The sequence below is a fragment of the Megalops cyprinoides genome, chromosome 2, assembly GCF_013368585.1.
Source record: "Megalops cyprinoides isolate fMegCyp1 chromosome 2, fMegCyp1.pri, whole genome shotgun sequence".
Lineage (NCBI taxonomy): Eukaryota > Metazoa > Chordata > Actinopteri > Elopiformes > Megalopidae > Megalops > Megalops cyprinoides.
In genome coordinates this window covers 19,948,261-19,967,048 of record NC_050584.1, presented here as the reverse complement: position 1 = coordinate 19,967,048, position 18,788 = coordinate 19,948,261, and the positions used below count along the sequence as shown (strand labels likewise).

The window sequence follows — 18,788 nt, the reverse complement described above, 5'->3', positions numbered from 1 at the left end:
ATGTGTGTGGCACTGCACTGAAGAAAACAATGGGTTAAGAGGAATGCTAAGCCATTCGCACAGATCCGATCCCGCATTTCACAAGCTGCTTTTGAAAACCATCCCAGTCGGCAAGCAAACAAGCGACAGGCGAAAAGGGAAATACAGAGCGAAACCCTCAGATCTGCCTACAGGTACTCTGAGAATAGCTACAGGTACTCCGTCGGGGCGAGGACTTCACACAGAAGCTTTTCTGTGATACTCAGACATCCTCTCTGGTAAGAGCAGAGTGAGCCCTCCTCCTGGGTGCGGAGCAAGCTGCTCCCACGATCAGAGGATTAGCTAAGAAAGTGAGACACATGCGGTGTGCCTCTGACGCGCTGAACAATGTGATGACTCTCTCTGTCACTCTTTTCTATCTCTCTCTCTCTCTCTCTCTCGCTGTCTCGCTCTCTCTCTCCTTCCACAAGTGTCGCTCGGGTGAATAACATGGGGAGAAATGACTTGAGGAAGGCCAAGCGGAGACTTACATAGGAAACCTGTACTCTCCGGCGATGTCCCAGCCCACAGCAATGCATCAAGAGGACAGGCAGTGGTGGGGGGGGGGGGGGTTGGACAGCACCCTGGCACTCCGGCCGCTTTGGCAGCCCCCCGACTCAGGCTCTGTCCGTGTCCGTGCGCTCGTCCATCAGCAAGGCGGAGAAAAGTGACAATGAAGACAGAAAAGCGCCCCAGGGCGGTCGACCTCCTGGTTTTTAGAGGGCTTCCTCGCACGGACTCCCGGGCAGCCCGTTTCTGCGGAAAGGCAGGCGCGTCCCTGTGTCCCGTGGCGTGGCGGCGGCGCCGAGCGCCCCGGTGCGAAGCATGCTTGTGCGACCGTTCCGCTGCCCTTCGCCGGCTCCTGGCTGTCTGGGCTCCTGCTCCGGCTCCGCTGTGCCTGTCGCCCTGTCTGGTCAGCTCATTCCCGCGCGGCCGTTATATCAGCACACGCTCGCTTGTTTATCTCCGGGCCCCTCTGGCGCACACACGTGGGACGAGCTCTGAATCCGAAATTGACACGCGGCGTAAATGTCATCTTCTGATTGCTGTCGGGACCCCGTTCGGAAGGTGGCCCCCCTGCTCTGCCACCCCCCTCCCCCCAAGCCCCGTTTTTACCCCCTCCCACCCACCCCCGACACACGTGTAAGCGCGAGAGCAGCACTCTTTCTTGAGCAAGGCGAGTGATGGCCAGCCTCCCTGACTCAGTGCAGTGTGTGGCACGCGTTGACCCGCTCTGTCATACCCAACCCCGGGGCTTGAGTACGGGCTTTAATTCACTCTGGAATCTTAAGACTGCGGCTCGTCTCTCGCTCCCCCCCCCCTCTGTTGTTTCTCTCTCTCTCTCTCTCTCTCTCTCTCCTCTCCCCTCTCCCCCCACCCCTCCCTGCTCTCTCTGCCTTGAGGGTGCGTGTCTCCATCACTGCCCCTCCGGGCTTCTTTCATTACCTGAATTACATTCCGTGTGGGGCGAGGGCGAGAGTGAGAAGGAGGGGGGGGGGAGCGTTGCCGTGCATTTGCGCTGCTTCATTATTGTTACTGTGCTGCATACCAGAACAGGTAGCAGCCAGCAGCACAGGACAGGAAATACACCGCCTGAATTTAAATGCGCCTCTGGCTGCACCCACTCGCCATTGACTCTCTCACTCCCGCACTCTGCGCTGGAGGGGAGGGGGGGAGCCATCTCTGCTGCCTCTTTCTCTGTTGGTGTGCTGGCAGATGATATACCAGTCAAAATAAATTAAAGAAAGTTTAAAAAATATACATAAAGCAACTGCAAAATAATAATGAGGGTGATGAAGGAAAATCATCGTAAAAAAAGTCCACACCCCCGACGGGCTGAAGAATCATGACAAGCAAACCGTCTGTCAGCTGTGCAGCACAGGGGAGGAGACAGGGCTAATAGTGAAGGGTGCAGTGAATGGCGTGTATTTTCTCACCCACTGCTAAAATGGCCAGTCGTAACTGGAGAGTATCCCCACACAGAGAGGTAGATGTAAGTGTAAGTGTAAGCATACTTAGCGTTCTGCACTGTCACTCTCTGGGCCAGCGCGTTTGTAATAGAGAGAGAGCTAGGAGTGTGCGACTCAAAACAGCGGCTGCTGGAGCATCCAGCGCGCATGCCTTTTCCCCCACGACTTTGCCAGAGCGCTTTGGAGCCCGTCCTCCGGCTTAAACAGAGTCACTTTGATAATAATATGCACGCTTGACATTGAGCGTGCACATGCTGTGCTGTGAAAGACAGAGAGCGCTTGCTTCTGTGCCGCTGTCGTCTCTGTCGCCGAGGCTCGTCGGGATCATCTCAGGTCCCTCTTGGGCATGCAGACGACGAAGCGCTGCAGGTGGGACGCTCCCGTACGTCTGAAGGACCCTCGGGGGATGTGACGGACATGAGGAGGGGCGGAGTGTCACACGCACTGATGTCAGCACAGCGTCTCCAGAGCGGCTTCAGTTAATTAGAAAGGCGGGTCTCCAGCAAGCTCAGAGTACACCACAACATAATCACACACCTCTATGAAACACCTAAAGGAAAATCGATGATCCAGCAACCTTTGTCAGTCAGTAAGCTAGGCCTGAATGTGCAACCAGTTCCAGCATTTAAAAAATCCCATAACTTGGTCCTCCATTGAAGGAGACAACAAAAATGACAGGACAGACCACATTCCAACTTGTGACATCATTTCCTTGATTTGCTTGATTAAAGGACTGCTGTTGAGTGTTATGAAGTTAACACTCCGCAATACTGATGTGTCAGTTTGATTTAAGAGCACCGCTAAAATATCGTGCCACTTTAAAACCCTGCCTCAGGGGTGCAAGCAGACTTCAGCACATCTTCCGAAAAGGACGAATGGGGTCTGCATCTGGTATGCAGCACATTTGGAGGATATTCCGTCAGGGGCTGCTTTCCACTGACGAGGAGCCACCACTCACTCTCTGGGCGGAAGCTGAGATGCCTTTCAAAGCAAGCCCCCTCCCTCTGAGCCAATTATCTGGGACCAGCACTCTTCTACATGGGTACAAGCAAACGCTTTAAGCGAGAGGCTCTCATTTTCAAAAATTCACGAAAATCCAAAAAAAAAAAAGAATATTCATTCCTCTTAATCTTCTTTCAGGTGTGGCTCACCACTTTCAAAGGCAAAATGAATTTAGGAATTACAGCCAATGGACATGAGTGAACTATCTTTCTCAAAGGGTCCCAGTCCTTACTGGCTTCTCCAAACTCACATCTCAGTTCAAAACTCCGTCATAATTCCTTAGGAGAATTTAGGATTGTAGAGGGAGAATACGATCCCTATGGGGAGCGGTGATTCACAGACTTGGCAGCACTCTGTCCCTGGCCGTCCTGCTTAACAGCTCTATCGATCACTTGGACAATCTGAGCCCACAGACAAAGAACAAATGTTCTGGAGGGTGTCATTTTTTCCTACGAGCCGCTGTCTTGATGGGGGATGGATATTATGCAAGCATCTATCTTGTATTCGACATCGTGGTTAACAAGCTAAAAGGTGACACTCAGATGAATAGGGTACCATTGGTTTCATATTCAGCAATCTCCAAAGTGGCAGGCTTCACAACACAGTGTCCGAATATAGTGCCTCAGTACCAGTACACTATTTTTTAAGAGAGAAAAAAATGAAAGTAAGACAGAAGGGAAAGAAAAAAGACTGATATTTGTAAATATCATTCACACTTAATATACTTGGTATACTTTATACACTTATACTACCAGTACTACAGCTGCTGCTACTATTACTACCACTAATAATATTATTATTAATAATAATATCAACAATAATAATAACCCTTTTAAAATATTGAAAATATTGATTGATAGTAATTGATATTACTATTAACGTTTTACTCAAATATGTGAGAAGGGTGTATGTTAGTCTAAAACTACAGAGAAAACTGATGAAAATGGTTTGCATTTTATATTTTAGCACCTTTCATCCAAGGATCACATAGCAGGCTATTCACATAGTAATAATGTCTAAGTCCCTTCAAAGAGACCAATACCTGATGGAGAGGCAATGAATTCAATAGCGACTAGTAAGACCGGGAGCTGAAAATTTAGCCAGGACTCCAGGTTAACACCTTCTAATCTCTGCAATGATTTTTAGCCATTGGACCATATTCCAGTATCATAAGTATGACAGCGACATCCAAAGAAAACCAAAGAAATGTCCAAAATCTCTGACCCTTCCTAACCAGTCAGAGGGAAAATAAATCTCCATCCCTGTTTCGGCTATGATGACTTCCTCACACCTCTCAGAGGGTCACCACTACATGTAGGAGAAAAGTTGAAAATGGCTGATTCTCCCACAAGGGCCCAACATTACCACAAAATGCCACCCTGAATTCCTTTCACCCTACAGGAATATCAGCTTAATTAAAGTGCCATGTTTGTGTCTACTGAGACAGTTTTGAAGCTGTACATCTAAAAAAGAGAACTACTTTTTTGCAGGTGATGGTTTGTTTGGGCATAATATAGTATAGATAAATAATGGTATATGTACATGACCCGTACTTTGATCACACTGAAAAACACATGAAAGGAAAACGTGTTCAGCATTATTGCACCACAAGATGGCAGCCTCGTTCCCCTTTACAGGAAGGTCCTTAGGCAGAAGATTTCTGGGGGGGTGCGTGAGGAATACTGTTACTGCACAAACCCACTGCAGCCACACACCAAACGCACCACTCTACTATGGAGACTGTCTGAAAAAAAAAAACACACCTCCTGCCTCAAAATGCAATTAGCATTAGATACTGATTGACTGCTGTCTTGAATACTGACAAGGTCCATGCAAGATGAGACAAAGCTGTGTGATGTCACATATTTGTTCAGTTTAAAAACCAACCATGTACCACACTGTGATTTATCTGGAATGACAGAAATGAGGAGTCAACTGTCATATGTTGGAAACTTACTTTAGACAACAGCTCCTGTTTACTAATTTGATTTATTCTTATTCTTTCTCTTTACATGCTGTGCTGTTTGGTATAAAACATCTAAATTGATCAAAGCTGTCTGATGTCACATATTTGGACCATTTAAAAACCAACAACAAACCATAAAAAGTATGGTTTATCTTTAGTACTCAGACAGAGATGAAGAGAAAGCTGTTGGAGACTTTGGACAACAGCTCCTGTTTATTAATCTGATTTATTATTATTGTTTCACCTTACATGCTGTGCTGTTTGGTATAAAACATCTAAAGCGATCAAACAAAATAAGTACAAAAGCACGAAAACAGCAAACAGCTCTCCTTTCCTAGTCAGAACCTTGCACGACTCGTGTGAAATCCGACCCTCACCCAATTTTGTGGTTCCTGTTGTGAATTACTCATTTGAAACCGAGTGTGTTTTGGAGCATATTCCTGCCTCTCTGGCCAAAAGGAAGAGGTGTTCCATACACATGTCTCCCTGCCATCCATTATGTAAGGCACCAGTGAGTCAGATCTGATAACTGGCAGTGCCACGTCCCGACCATAAAGGCCCTCTCTTATGAAATTCTGTCTGCCGTTCAAAGGAGACCTTAATCATCGGTATCAAAAAATGTTTTCCTGCCCCCCCACCCCTCTGCCAAAATTGAAATGTTGGCACTCATGGTAGGAGATGCCAGGGGAACACTGGAAGAGCCCACCACTGGCTTTCCCATGTGACTGGGTTTTCACTCACATCACCAACATGGCATGACAGCCACCAACCTCTGATTAGCACTACCCCACGTTACTTCCTCCTCTCCTCTGATTGGCTATACCCTCTGCCAGTGCTGCTAGTTAGTCTGGGGACTGGGGATACCACAATCTTAAAATAAAAAAAAAGCTTTCATTTCTTAATCTCCAAAGGATCTCTTTCTCAAATCACAGTGCATAAACAAGCTTGTGTCAGCAGAGTAAAAAAAGATCCATAAAGAGGCTGGCGGGCTCTGAACATAAAAGGATAAAACATAATGAGCTCATGACATGTTTCCCTGCCCAGATTGTGGCAAAGACTCCCTTGAGATTTTGCAAAAATACACAATATTAATGAAGTATTTATAGTGGAAGTGAATTGTCTTTCATCTCACTCAGAATGTACTTTCAGTTTTGTGTTATCACATAGGGAAAAAACTACCATGAAACACTGGTTGCCCTGGAATCATTTTAAGTCAAGTAGTCTACATGGATAAAATAAAGTAGCACTGGTTTTGTCACTTCTCCTTTTCAATCATTTTTACAAATTTACAATAATGGTCCTACATGGGTAACAAAAACTCAAACAATCACCAGTCTGTCTTGTATGCATTTTTTCACAATTTACAACTGTCACTTCATTATAGTTAATACAGTTCAAACAACACAGCCAACTCACTATTTTGACTACAACTCCCAGAGGAAAACAGGATACTGATGTCACAAAAAGGCAACCCAGAGGCGGTTTGTCCTGAGACTGCCAGGCTGTTGACATGAAAGGCCAAAGAAGGACGCTGAAAGGTATGCTGATGTCGAATTTTCAGATGTGTTTTTTGGGGCTGGGGGTAGAGTGGAGGCTATGCTACGTGACAGGAGGCAGAGTGATGTTTGAGGGGCAAGCCTACGGCACTGGGCGGGCCTATTTGCCTTTCACTTGAGCAGCATTTACCAGTCTGATTAGCTGCTGGCAGCCAGCGGGCACAGAGCATAGCAAACTGGACTGCACCCCCCCGTTCCAGCCCAGCCTGAGTGCTACTCACAAGGGCTGCTTCCCCATTATTCTGCTTCAGTCAGGAGATTTGGGCAGAAAGAGACAATTGGATAGATTAGCAAAAAAAGAACAGAGCACTCCCAAACCACAGTAAAAAAAAAAGTGGGGAAAGTTGGACACTGGACTCAACCTCAGACACTTGATAGTGGTAATATTTACCTGGCTGTTTAAAATAGAAGAAAATATACCACACTTAATGTGACTTAATACTTAATGCAGAGTGGTTTGTAAGGCCTACGTAATGTAAGGTCCCAGTGTTTTTTAAGTTTTAGTAATTAGATCCCATGATATCAGACAGAATAGTATCTGCTTTACAAGCATATGATACGTTCAGGAAGACGGGGATTAGCAGGACATGCTTTGTCCCCCCACGGTGCCACAAATGTCACAGGCATACAGGCAGTCTTAGCTGCATCATCCACCCATGGAGGCAGCTCAGTGCACACCTTTGATGTTCCTCCTCATCAGAACATAGTCAGTGGAAAGCAACCAGGATAAGGAATGTATTTTTTTTTCATGTGCAGCTGACTGCTGTCAGCCTTCCCTCCCGCCTTTCAAGGTCAAAGGTCACCAGATCGTCTGTCAAGACAGAACAGACCGTGCTACACTTCCTGTGGTAAGACAACAAACAGTAAAGGCATGCCAAATTCTCTGATGTTTTCAGACGTACAAGAAAAACGAGAAACGTTCCTCTGTGAATGCTACGCCGGCCTCCTTTCCCGGCTGATTCCTCCCCGCCCATGGATTAAGATGAAATGTTAGCCCTCACTCACGGACATCGGGCACACCTGACGCAGCAAAATGTTTAATGTAATATGGTCTGTCATGCAAAGCCTAAATGGCACATTGTGTCATCGCACTGCACACTCAACTTCGCAGTGCCATGGTAACAGAGAAAGAAGTAAAAGGCCTTGTTCCCATGGCAACATCACGCAGACCATAACTGAGAAAAGAGCATCACAGAGACTGACTGTTACATTAACTGTCTGAGGAGATTTTCGCAAATACATAAAACATCAAAGCATGTGAGCTTATGAAGGAAGCAAAGAAGGGAACAGAACACAGTGATATACAAGACAATGAGATACGCCTCCGTCCACATAACTGTGCAACATTGCAGTATATTCAATACACAGAACTACAGCTCAACTGGGGGACAGATTATTTAATGCTTTGTTCACACTATAAAGAAATCAGACAAGTGTCTACGGGCTGTGACAGAGTAAGACCCTGAATAGCAATTGCGTTACCTGGGAGAGGTGGGAGGGAGAAATAACAGAGAAACAATAGCGACAGAGCGAGACAGAACAAATGAGAGAGTGACAGGTCTCTGCAATCAATCTGCATTTGACAAAATGTCAAAGTAGTTCATAATGCACCATAACAGCAAAAACAAAACAAAACAGAACTACTGACCAATAGTAATATAAACAGTCTGCATTTAGCCATCCAGTGAATATGTAAACGTTTGCATTTTTGCAATGCTATTCAAGTGGTATAAATACCGTCATCACTAATACATGGCCATATGGGCCCTTTCATAACACAAACTACAATCAGATAATTTGGCAACCCTCAAAACTTCTGGTGCAGCACGACAGCACTAACCCAATCAAATGCATCAGATTTGTTTTCTCCTTTGTGCCAGTTAACTTCTTTTTAAATCATTCAACATTCAGCTCTGGTGAAGCTCTGTTTAAACCTCCCTTGAAGAGATTGCCAGAGTATCAGAGAGGGCCCAGAAACAGAGAAACACACACACACGCATACTGACTCCTCCTACGCTGAAGTGGCCTAGACCCACAGCCTGCTACACCTCAACTCCCCCACTACTTGACATCCACCACGCTCACGGGGCTAGCAGGACCCGGTGGCCACAGCTTCGCCCACTCCTCTTGCACGGGGTGGTCAGGCCCCCTCTCCTCCCCTGGCACCGTGGGGTGCAGCTATCGATCACACTCACCCTCAGAGCACAAACCTAAAGGAACCCTGGGGACGTGAGCGGTGCATTCGGCTCCAAAAAACACAGACCTGCCAGCGTACAAAAGTACTGAGGATGAGTCAGGTTCTGCTGTCTTGGCCAGGCTCTGCATTGCTGGAAAAAAGAGCCTGGATGAGGGAGAGTGTGAGCGAGCGAGAGGGTGAGTGTGAGAGGATGAAAAGGGATAGAGAGTGTGAGAGAGAAAATGAGAGTATGAAGACAGAGAGAGGTAATACAACAGTCACGGGAGGAAAACGGTGGGAGTGCAGGGATAAAAGGAAGAAACGTTAAATTCTGTGATTACCTTTTTCGTCTTAATAGCACTATATACAGCTCACTCAAGTTCACACTCTGTATATGTATATGAATAACACAAGTAGATGAGCTGTTTCCCACCTTTTGTACCCCTCTGAATAATGGTGTTTTTTTTTTCAGAGCGTAAAACAGTACATTCATCCAGCTCAAATAAATGAAAATAATCAGGCTAACTGAGAGGAAGTTCCCCTTTGCCAATGCCATGTCAGAGTGACTCAACGGGAGTGAACGTTTACGCTGTGCGCTAACGACAGCACGCGTAAATCCCAGCGCGTTCCCAAGAGCCTCTTCCAGGAACGTCCAAATGAAGGCTGATTTCCTCACAAGCCTGCTCAGGCCCTCACATGGGCCCCCCGCTATGCCCCGCCCCCCTCCAAAGTGCATCTCTGGAGGTGTGGCCCTCGTACGCCGCCTGATGCAAAGGCAACGTCAGCAGGCACAATTCAGATCTCAGAGAATGACATCATGAAGTCCGGGTCTTAATAAGGCGGTTGGCATGCGTGGGAGGAGTGTGGGAATAAGAGTGTGAGGGCTTCACAGACACAGGCCTCTCGAGTCCAGGGCTGCCCCTGGCACGTCACGTTCCCCCGAGACCTGCCCTCCTTGTAGTCCGCTGTGCTTCCACGCTAATCGGCCAGTTCGATGGTATTTATCTACCACGGGCCTGTGTTTTCCTCTCTGTCCCTTAATAAGTCTCTGCGAGCCTGTTCGGCTGACCCAAAATGCACCCCATATGTGATATCCTCTTGCATGGAAAAAAAAAAACAATCCAATAATTAGATGTGGGAATGGCAATTAGATACACATCTAGTCTATCTTTGAGATAAAGATAGCGAGTCCTCCGGGATCACGTAAACTCCATATATAACTACCGTCTAGTTGCTGATTAAAAATAATCTAAAGTGGAAATGTCATGCTTTGTACAAGTCTTTTGAACAAGTTCAAAACTTGGCAGTTGAAGACAGTCCCAGCTGTGTACTAAAAATGACCTACTGTAGCAGATACCGTACAGTAAGTTGCGAAAAACATAAATGCCACCACTCTAGGCAGAAAACACAAAAACAATAACTCCAGCTTGCAAAGACTTTCACCAGCTTGCAGGCAAGGAAATTAATGTAGACATTATGAAATGTTTTCATATCCTCCCCTCCTGTGGTTATGTGATAAAATCTGCAGATCATAATCCTCACAGTGCCATATTGTTCTTGTCACCATCCATGTCCTCACCATCTTCCCCTTCCTATTTAAGCAGCGCCCTTGGCGTCCTCCTGCTGCCCCCTGGCTCCACTCCTCACCCCCAGAAAGATCCTCATTGTCTCCTCCAAAAAAGGCAGAAACATCCTCTGAGCCCCCACCAGCCTTCTTCCCAGAATGCACCGTAACCGGTCTCTCCCTCTCCGCTTGTCGCAATAGTTCAACTCAACAAAGACCAGATATCTTGAATGAGCGCAGGCTGTTCCTCCCGAAGGCCTGCTTTATAGCAGTTCCAAGCGCTGACTCTGTGAGCCCCAGCATTCCTCAGGAGCACTCCTATAGCAGCGATCACCGCTGCCGCTTTAAATCCACTCATGCAGCCCCAGAACGGGTGCGTGAGTGGGATCGACACGTCGAGATCACACCATTTCACGGTGTTTCTTGCTGTTTCCTCCAGCCCCGCTGGTTCGTTATGCCACCTGTGCTGCACAGGCCGGACACTATGGGGTTGCTTAGGGGTGCACTGCGCCCCCAGATGGACCTCAGTGAATCCCCACTTGTCTCCTTGTATCTCGATGTCTACACAGTGTTTATAACTTTTTATGCACTCCCGTGTATTGCAGCTGCACCCCTCTGTATATTCTCCTGGCACCGGGCCTGGTGCTGCGTCATCTGTCCTCTCTTTGCATTGTCCTCACTCCAGAGCGTTTTTTCCCAAATACTTGTTTAGAGAAGACCCCAATATAACTGTACAGTAGTGAGTGCATTCGAGATGCCTTCACTCCCCACCTGAAATTATGTAATTAAATCTGAAGTGGCTCAGCCAGCAAAAAGGCCTCCCTGATGGCTCCCTATGCCTGACAAGTGACCCACGGATATCATCTAAACAATTCAAAGTGTGAGAGGAAAATGCATCAGGGACAAAGGAACAGGTTCCAGAAATGCTTAAACAGGTTTCTACTTTCCATTTTAGGATGCCTTTAAAAATTAATTGCACTTTAATCATCCCAACAGAGAGCAGGAATGTGTTTATAGCGTCTCTAATGGCTATCTCCGATAAGAAACTACTGGCACTCCACAGAGCTGTTTCCAGTACAAACTGCTCACACTGTGAGTACACTGTTAGTACTGATGCATATCTCCCCCCTGTTACGGGAGAGATAAGCATCTTCCCTTCTCATTTCCATAGCTGTATGGTATGGTGGTATATCTGTAGGACTTATATCACTATGCCACACCGTGGGTCACATGCATCATGATTCTATGATGGAGAGCTTCCCACACACAAACCCTCGACACCGAACTGTATAAAGAGACGTTTCACTCATTTGTTGAATCTATGACAACAATGGAGGAATCTCAACTGCAATTCTTCTAAACAAGCCGGTGTTACATACATAAAGAACACAACATTTTACAGAATGTATGTATTGAAAATGTAAAAACTGAAAATGCAGTCAAATAGATCCTTCCTTCTCAGAGGACCACAGTATGCGTTGCTCCCGGAGAAGGCTTAGGCCCCTTACCGGTCCCTTACCTGTCGTACAAAGCTGTTAGACGTGGTGTCCGATGAGGTGCTGCCGTCTGACCCTTTAAACCTGCCTTTTCTCCGTGCTCCTTTTCCACGAGACTTTTCAAGGGGAGGAAAAAAAAGTAACATTCAATCAATCAAATTTCAGAAACCGAGACATTATTTAGTTATTATTGATTATACCACGGCTGTGCTCAATTCTAGGTGTAACAATAAACTGAGTATGTTGGCTCAGATCAAAACTGATGTTTCGCCCCCACAACTGTACAAATAAAAGCCATGAACATGAACAGTAACGGTGAGGTTTGCGACTGGTGATGAGCTGGATGGTGATGAGTTTTACTTCACTCCAATCCAATGTACTGTTGACTAAAATATGAAATACACTCAAGATTCTGACAGATAAGAAGAGTACTGGCGCCGTGGGAAGAGATGTCTCCTCGCTCTCCAGGCTCTGGGCTTTGACTCTGGCACTGACTGAACAGTTTACACATTCTTCTTATGTCCACACGGCTTTCTTCATACGTTTCTGGTTTCATCCCACGTGCCAACGGCGTGCTACCCAGGTTAACTGGTGGCCCAAACTCGTGCATGCATGTGGCAGTGTAGCATAGCGGTGAGGAGCGGGACTCATAACCGATAGGTTGCCAGTTCAATTCCCTGCTGGGGCACTGCTGTCGTACCCATGGGCAAGGTACTTAACCCAGAACCGCCTCAGTAAATATTCAACTGTATAAACGGGTAAATTATAACCTATGTAAGTCGCTCTGGATAAGAGCATCCGTTAAACGCCAATAATAATAATGTGTCGTTATGATGGATCTGTGGCCCATCTAGAGTGTGGTCCGGCCTGGAACCCACTGCCCGCTGGCTCTGTGTTGCTGTGACCCTCCGAGGGAGAGCCCAGTTAATAATCATGGATGGATGCTGACAGATGAAGTGTAAACAGAGCACTCTGCTAGTGAATGTGCGCTTCGCTTTTGGTTTCTGGTTTTGGCCTCCGCCTCCCGTAAAGGCGATGAAAATAATGCTGGCTTTGAAAAACTCAGACTTGCTATAGGACATGCATGCCCATTCAGCTCTGGCGAAAAGTGATTTTCTTTTTGTTTGTTTGTTTGATACCTTGATAAAACATGAAAGCAGTCTGGAGAAAAAAAAAAAAATCAAAGTGTTCCATAATGGCTCAAAACCTATTTAGCTCTGTTTTGCCATTCCATCATGAATCATGACAGAGTTGGTGTTTCCACAAAAGGAGAAATTCAATTTGCTCTGAACACGACTTTTTTCTCAAAGATTTATATTAAGACTGTATTTATACTTTTTCCTCATAACCACAAGAGTACATATGAGACCACTCTTTATCATAAATTCTTATTTCTAGTTATAATTATGTCTTAAAAACATTGGTCATACATAGTACACTCAGCTATAAAAAATACTGGTGTTTTTCCTATATATCCTTACGTCAAGATCTCTCTTTTTCCTGTCAGACGTGTGAGCTGCACATCTTATAGGACCATATATCTGTGACACTGTGCACTGGAAACTGGATGTGCTAAAACCAGTCTCCCATGGCAACAGAAAAACATTGGTCCACTACAAATCTCCCTTTTTTTTACTGATCATTCCCTCGAGACCTGTAAATTATACATAAAAATTAAATACCATTTTGCCCATTACACAGAAACCTGGCACACAAATTTTTTCTATATTCTCATCCTGGTGTAGACCAAAGGTTTCTTTTTGATCAATTCATGAAAAACAAAGAATTGTGGCACTGATATCTTGTCAATCTCCCAGATGAGAACTATCAGCATGATCTCTTTTTAAGGCCATTAAAGCAATCCAAATTCCAAATGAACAAGTGATATTAAAGCACTTATTCCTTGGAAACACAGTCTTCATACACTAATGTAATGGACTAAACTTTTCCTCAAGGAAAAATTGTGCAATGCCTCATAGCCAAGAGTATACTCCCTGCACTTACTACTGTGAAATCAGATAAGAAATTGATAATAAATGATTAGCGGCTCAACAAATTAGGCCCACTGTCTGCTATATAATTAGGCTTAAACCTATGGTGTCCATATGCGTATTTCAGGCTTCAAGGTACTAAAATGAGGGCACTGACCACCTCGGATGCTGTGTGAAACCGAGCCTCTTTTTAACGAATCAATACCAACACCTGCTGGAAACGACCAAGGAATATGGCCATGAATACTATTCAACAGTTCCCTGTTTTTATTTCATTATTTTTGCGGAGCAAGAAAACAGTTACACTATGTTCTGTACACCCTTTGACTGAAAACTATAACATGCCTGTCAAGTGAAATCACGCGTTAAATCTAAACAGTCCACTATTTCCCTATGTTTACGAACATCATACTAATGACTGTACTTGGTGCATCGCAGGTGAAGTGGACAAAAAGGCTTTAACCTTAATCTTATTAGTAGATTTTCTCTCTAAGAACAATGCAACATATAATACGCACATTGTGCAGTGCGAAAATTTAACAAGATGACAGGAGAAAAAAAGTGTCCTTTCAGCTCACCGAGAATGAGTAAATTGCACAAGTATCCCTGGCTAAACCATTGTATCGTGTAGTTGTGCTTCATTATCGGGACATAAAGTATTTGTTTAATTATTAACAAGGATATTAAAATAACTGATCATTGCACATTGGTTGTGCGATGAGATGCGATGCCGTCCAGGAAGAACAACCTGTTCTTTTGAGTTGCAGAAAAAGAAACGCCACAAACAGTTCAGTCAAACAAATATTCGGCGACATACCTGTAGCCCCGGGTTTTCAAGCGTGTCCATGTGGATTTCTTGAGAAGTTGAGGGAGTCTTTAACATGTTGTTCTGAACCATTTGACACAGTATCTCAGCGTCAGATTGTCGATGATCAGATTTACTTTTTAAATAGTGCCCATGCAAAGCAAATCTGCTCTTGGGACAATACGCTTCTGTTTCCCTTAAACTGACGCATAAAACAAATCTTCTATCAATCTGAAGTTGATAGGATGCGGAATTACTTCATGGGCGGAATGGTCGCTTCCTACTTTTCACCCCTCCAGTCGCGCTGTCTTGATTTAAGTTCGAGCCAGACCGCAGCCGGGAAGAGTGCGGAAGGAGGGGCAGTTTTCGTAAAGGACAAGTGGATTTCTCCGAAGCATTTGTTTCCATTCGCTCCTTCTTTATTGCTAAGTCGTATTTCACTGACACAACTGACTCGTTGCGTCTCTGCGCTGCCTCCCACTACTTCAACGTCGAATGTACCTCGTCCACGTGTGCGTAGCCAACTGCTAAAAAGCTGCCCGCGGCAGGTTTGCGCATCATGTTATTTCAAGACGTTACAGAGGTAAAGCACTGGGCTTGTGTTGGAGAGAAATACGCCTATGTCTTTTCCAGTAATCAAGATTGCCAAAGATATGCCAAAAAGAATACTGTGGAGACAAAGTTCTGATACCGAACCCACTTCCGAGTCACACAACTTTTGAAATATGAATGTGAATTGTGATGGGAACGTTCGAAACAATGGCTACTGCCTTAACGATAAAATATGTTCCTGTAAGAAACTCTTAAAACAGTAAAGCCTGTACATGGAGCCGTGCGTGCTCTCTCGAAATTCATGGGGGGAGTCTAGTGGGAACTATATCAAGTGCACGTTGTTTTACGTTTTTCTTTGAATAGAACAGCGGCATTGTTATAGTTTTAATTTTTTGGGCCTAAATACCCGAGTGCACTGACATTTTACATGTCGTCATCCCATTAATTGAGCACATGCCTTGGAGAATGTGGCACAGACTAACACAATAAAACGCACAAAGACAGACCGGACAACAGAATATATTTCATTTAATGTGACTTGATGTTTTGGAGGGTAAGGAGGACTTCTTGGTGTATACCGGTACTTAATATCTGTACAATGCTGTTTTTCCGTCAACGTTTAAGAATATTTCAGATTCAATGCCTCCTGTTCATTCCATGGCTAAGCAATGCACATTTGTTTCAACACAATTCAAATACACTAATATAAGTCAATGCTTTACAGAGCGTTAAAGTAAAACCTTATGTTCATATGATGAAACAATGGAAACCATGATCAGAGAAAAAATATCACATACCAGTCATTTTACTGCAGTTATCTGGCTCTCGTTATGCATTTCGTGTTCATGTATATCAGCAGCTTTGATATGCCATGGCCTTATCATTGGATCATGAACTTAGATTGTTATATTATAGGATTCAGATAACAGATCTGACATGCTTCCTGTCAGTTAGTCTGTGCTAAAAGAAATGACATGGATGACTGGAATACTCCCCTTTGTGACACCTGGAGAATGTGCAGCTTTGTCTGCAGCAGTAACTATTCCAAAATTCCATAATGGTTCCCATTCTCTGCAAATAATTATTGCATCTACCCCTTCCCAGTTAAAACAATGCACCTGTGTCACCAGGAATGTGGCTTGAAGCTGCTGACATAAAGCTCCATTCAACAATACTAGACTTTACCTGATTTCACAACTGCTACTGAGTGCTCATGTAAATATTCTGAGGTGTTGCCTAATGATGCTACCTATAGATTTGTATTCAATGCTATTTTGTGAAAGTTTCTTAACATTTTGAAAAAAAGGAAATGGTATCTCAAGCCACATTTTAGTATTTTTAATTCAAAGACCACAAGGTAGGAACTGGCATGAGCTGGTGTGTCCAAAAAGAACACCATACGTCATCAGGAACATATTAGAACAGAAGAGTCCCACGCTACAGCACAATCAAATTTTCTTACAGTCTGGCTGACGCCGCTGTCCTTTAATTGATGCTGTACACTGTGGGTTGAAAAATGAATGCTGCTCAGAACAGGACTGCATTGAAGGCCAGACCTACTGATGCTTCCTGCTTACACTCACCCACGTCTTCACACGTCCTTTTGGTGAGATTAAGATTTGAAATATAAAGATTGGATGTTGTCAGGTTTCTCCAAAAATGGAAAACAATACAATGAACTGCTGCTGGATCATTGTATGTCAGAAGCATTCTCTTATATTTTCCAGAGGTTTATAGTGTAGGACTATTGGTACCTTATGTTGACACTCACTGGTTGTAACACCACTGTAATAGCGCCAGTGGTAGGTCTGGCAGCTTAGTCACATTCTTTGGCTCTTTGTAGGTCTCTGGTGTCCTTGTGGTCCTATCTTGAAAATCCACATAGTCTAAGCCTCTCTGTGACCATGTGAACACATTTTGTAAAAGTAGTATATGCACTTTACTTAACTGTGTCCAAGGAATAAAGATGTAACATCCAAAAATGGATCCAGAGTCAATCATGCAGTCTTGCTAATTTTTGAAGCTTTAGAGGTATTGTCACCATAGGAGCGGACAGGACACCGGGCTTTATTTAATTTATTTTGTAGATTCAATACTATACCTCAAATGATAAGATTATTTCCTTACTTATGTGTTCTTTTTACCTTTGTTGAAACTCAAACAACTGCTCTTGGGTGCATCCAGTCAAGAAATTATAGTCAACGTCTCCCCTCTAGTGGTGTATCATAGTAGTACAACTGGTAAAGTGCTGCTTTGACAGACGAGCCCTTTTAATAAACAGATACCGTTTTATTTTTGTGAATTCAACAAACTCAGAATTTGATGCTCAATGTGATTTTTTTCTTGAAAAAAGAAAAAGATAAAATAATAAATAATAACTTTTCTCTGTAACTATGTGTCTGTAGTGGACGCGTAAAGTGGGAATGTTCTCCAGGCGTGATCTGTGCCACCCGCATCTAGAACAGGTTCATGTGAATTGTTCATTGATTATTACAGCAATGTATGATGACAGACATATTACTGTGTGGTGACATCAATCGCTACCATCGCCCTCTGCCGTTGACTGCAGACCGAAGGTGGGGGTTCATATCAACACTGTAAACCGTTTTAACGGCAGGGAACACCGTGGGCCCATTCAGAGACTTATAAAACGGGTAACTGTACTTTAGGTGTGTTAGCGATCTGAAATACAATTTTCATCTGACTCAAACCTCGTTCCAAACCGGACTGATCTACTCAGCCGATCGTTGTTTCCAAAGGTTGCGTAACCAGTTGGTGTTAATTCATTTCTGAGAGCAGGCTGCAGTTCGTTTCCATGTTGGGTGGAATTTATGACCATGATTAGCTAAGGCTAAATGCGTGACTGTAACGGCCTCATGTTTAGAAGCACAGAGGCACAGGCTGCTGGTTCTGACCTTTTACAATATTACCTTGCGGTATTTAGCAGCATAATCCTTTTACTGTAAATCTTTAACATGCTGAAACTGTTGGTATCGAGCAATAGCCTATCCATCTAAAAGCCTTTCTGTGTAATCACTGCAAAACTTTACAAAGAAGAAAGCTCACAAAAAAGTGAGACGTACATACCGTATATTGTGTAAATGTTGAAATGTTTATTGTTACAAGAAAACTGACAGTATCCATGTTGTGCAAACACAGTAGTGTGTCACAGCAGCCATCCTGTGCTGGCCAAAATAATGCTACCATCTAGTGGTGATTTGGTCATGCTGCGTGTACAGTTTAGGACAGGCAGCATGCTGTGGATTAAACTTTAGTAGCTGCACTTTGGGGACAAAACACATTTTGATTACTGTACAATGGGGCCTTGTAATGGAGTATGATTAGATTTTAGAGAGCATTTTTGCAACATCTTGTACAACTCATTAGTTGCCCCCTGCGGAGTTTTCAACTCTGAAACATAGCTATATTTCATGGAGCGCTTACATCAGGCTGTCACTGAACTTTGACCTACAAGGACGCACTAAAGTTTCGGTGTGTTTATGTAGGCACGAAGCCCTCACTAAAACTTTAATACGACCGTGTCGTAAAGCATGTCATGCAGTCAGTCAGCGCACTTCAGTTCGGCCCTAAAAACCCAGCGGAGAATGCCCGCGCCGGCACTTCTCATTGTGTTGCCCTTGCAGGTTTTCCTCAGGCGCGAGCGCCTTTCTTTTCCCCTGTGATCCTGACCT

The 18,788-nt window shown here is 44.4% G+C and overlaps 1 protein-coding gene across 2 annotated transcripts in view; it reads right to left on the bottom strand.

Moving 5' to 3' along the window:
* The window catches only part of LOC118773038 (voltage-dependent L-type calcium channel subunit beta-2-like), a 77,106-nt gene extending 62,103 nt beyond the window's left edge, over positions 1-15,003 (bottom strand). The window contains exons 1-2 of one of the 2 annotated variants that reach the window (XM_036521779.1): positions 14,557-15,003; positions 11,772-11,864 (exon numbers count right to left, since the gene is read on the bottom strand). In XM_036521779.1, coding sequence (XP_036377672.1) covers positions 11,772-11,864; positions 14,557-14,637 — 174 coding nt within the window. In that variant the 5' untranslated portion in view covers positions 14,638-15,003. The remainder of the gene's footprint in view (positions 1-11,771; positions 11,865-14,556) is intronic. The other variant, XM_036521781.1, reaches the window with a different exon arrangement.
* Positions 15,004-18,788: the final 3,785 nt, after the last annotated feature.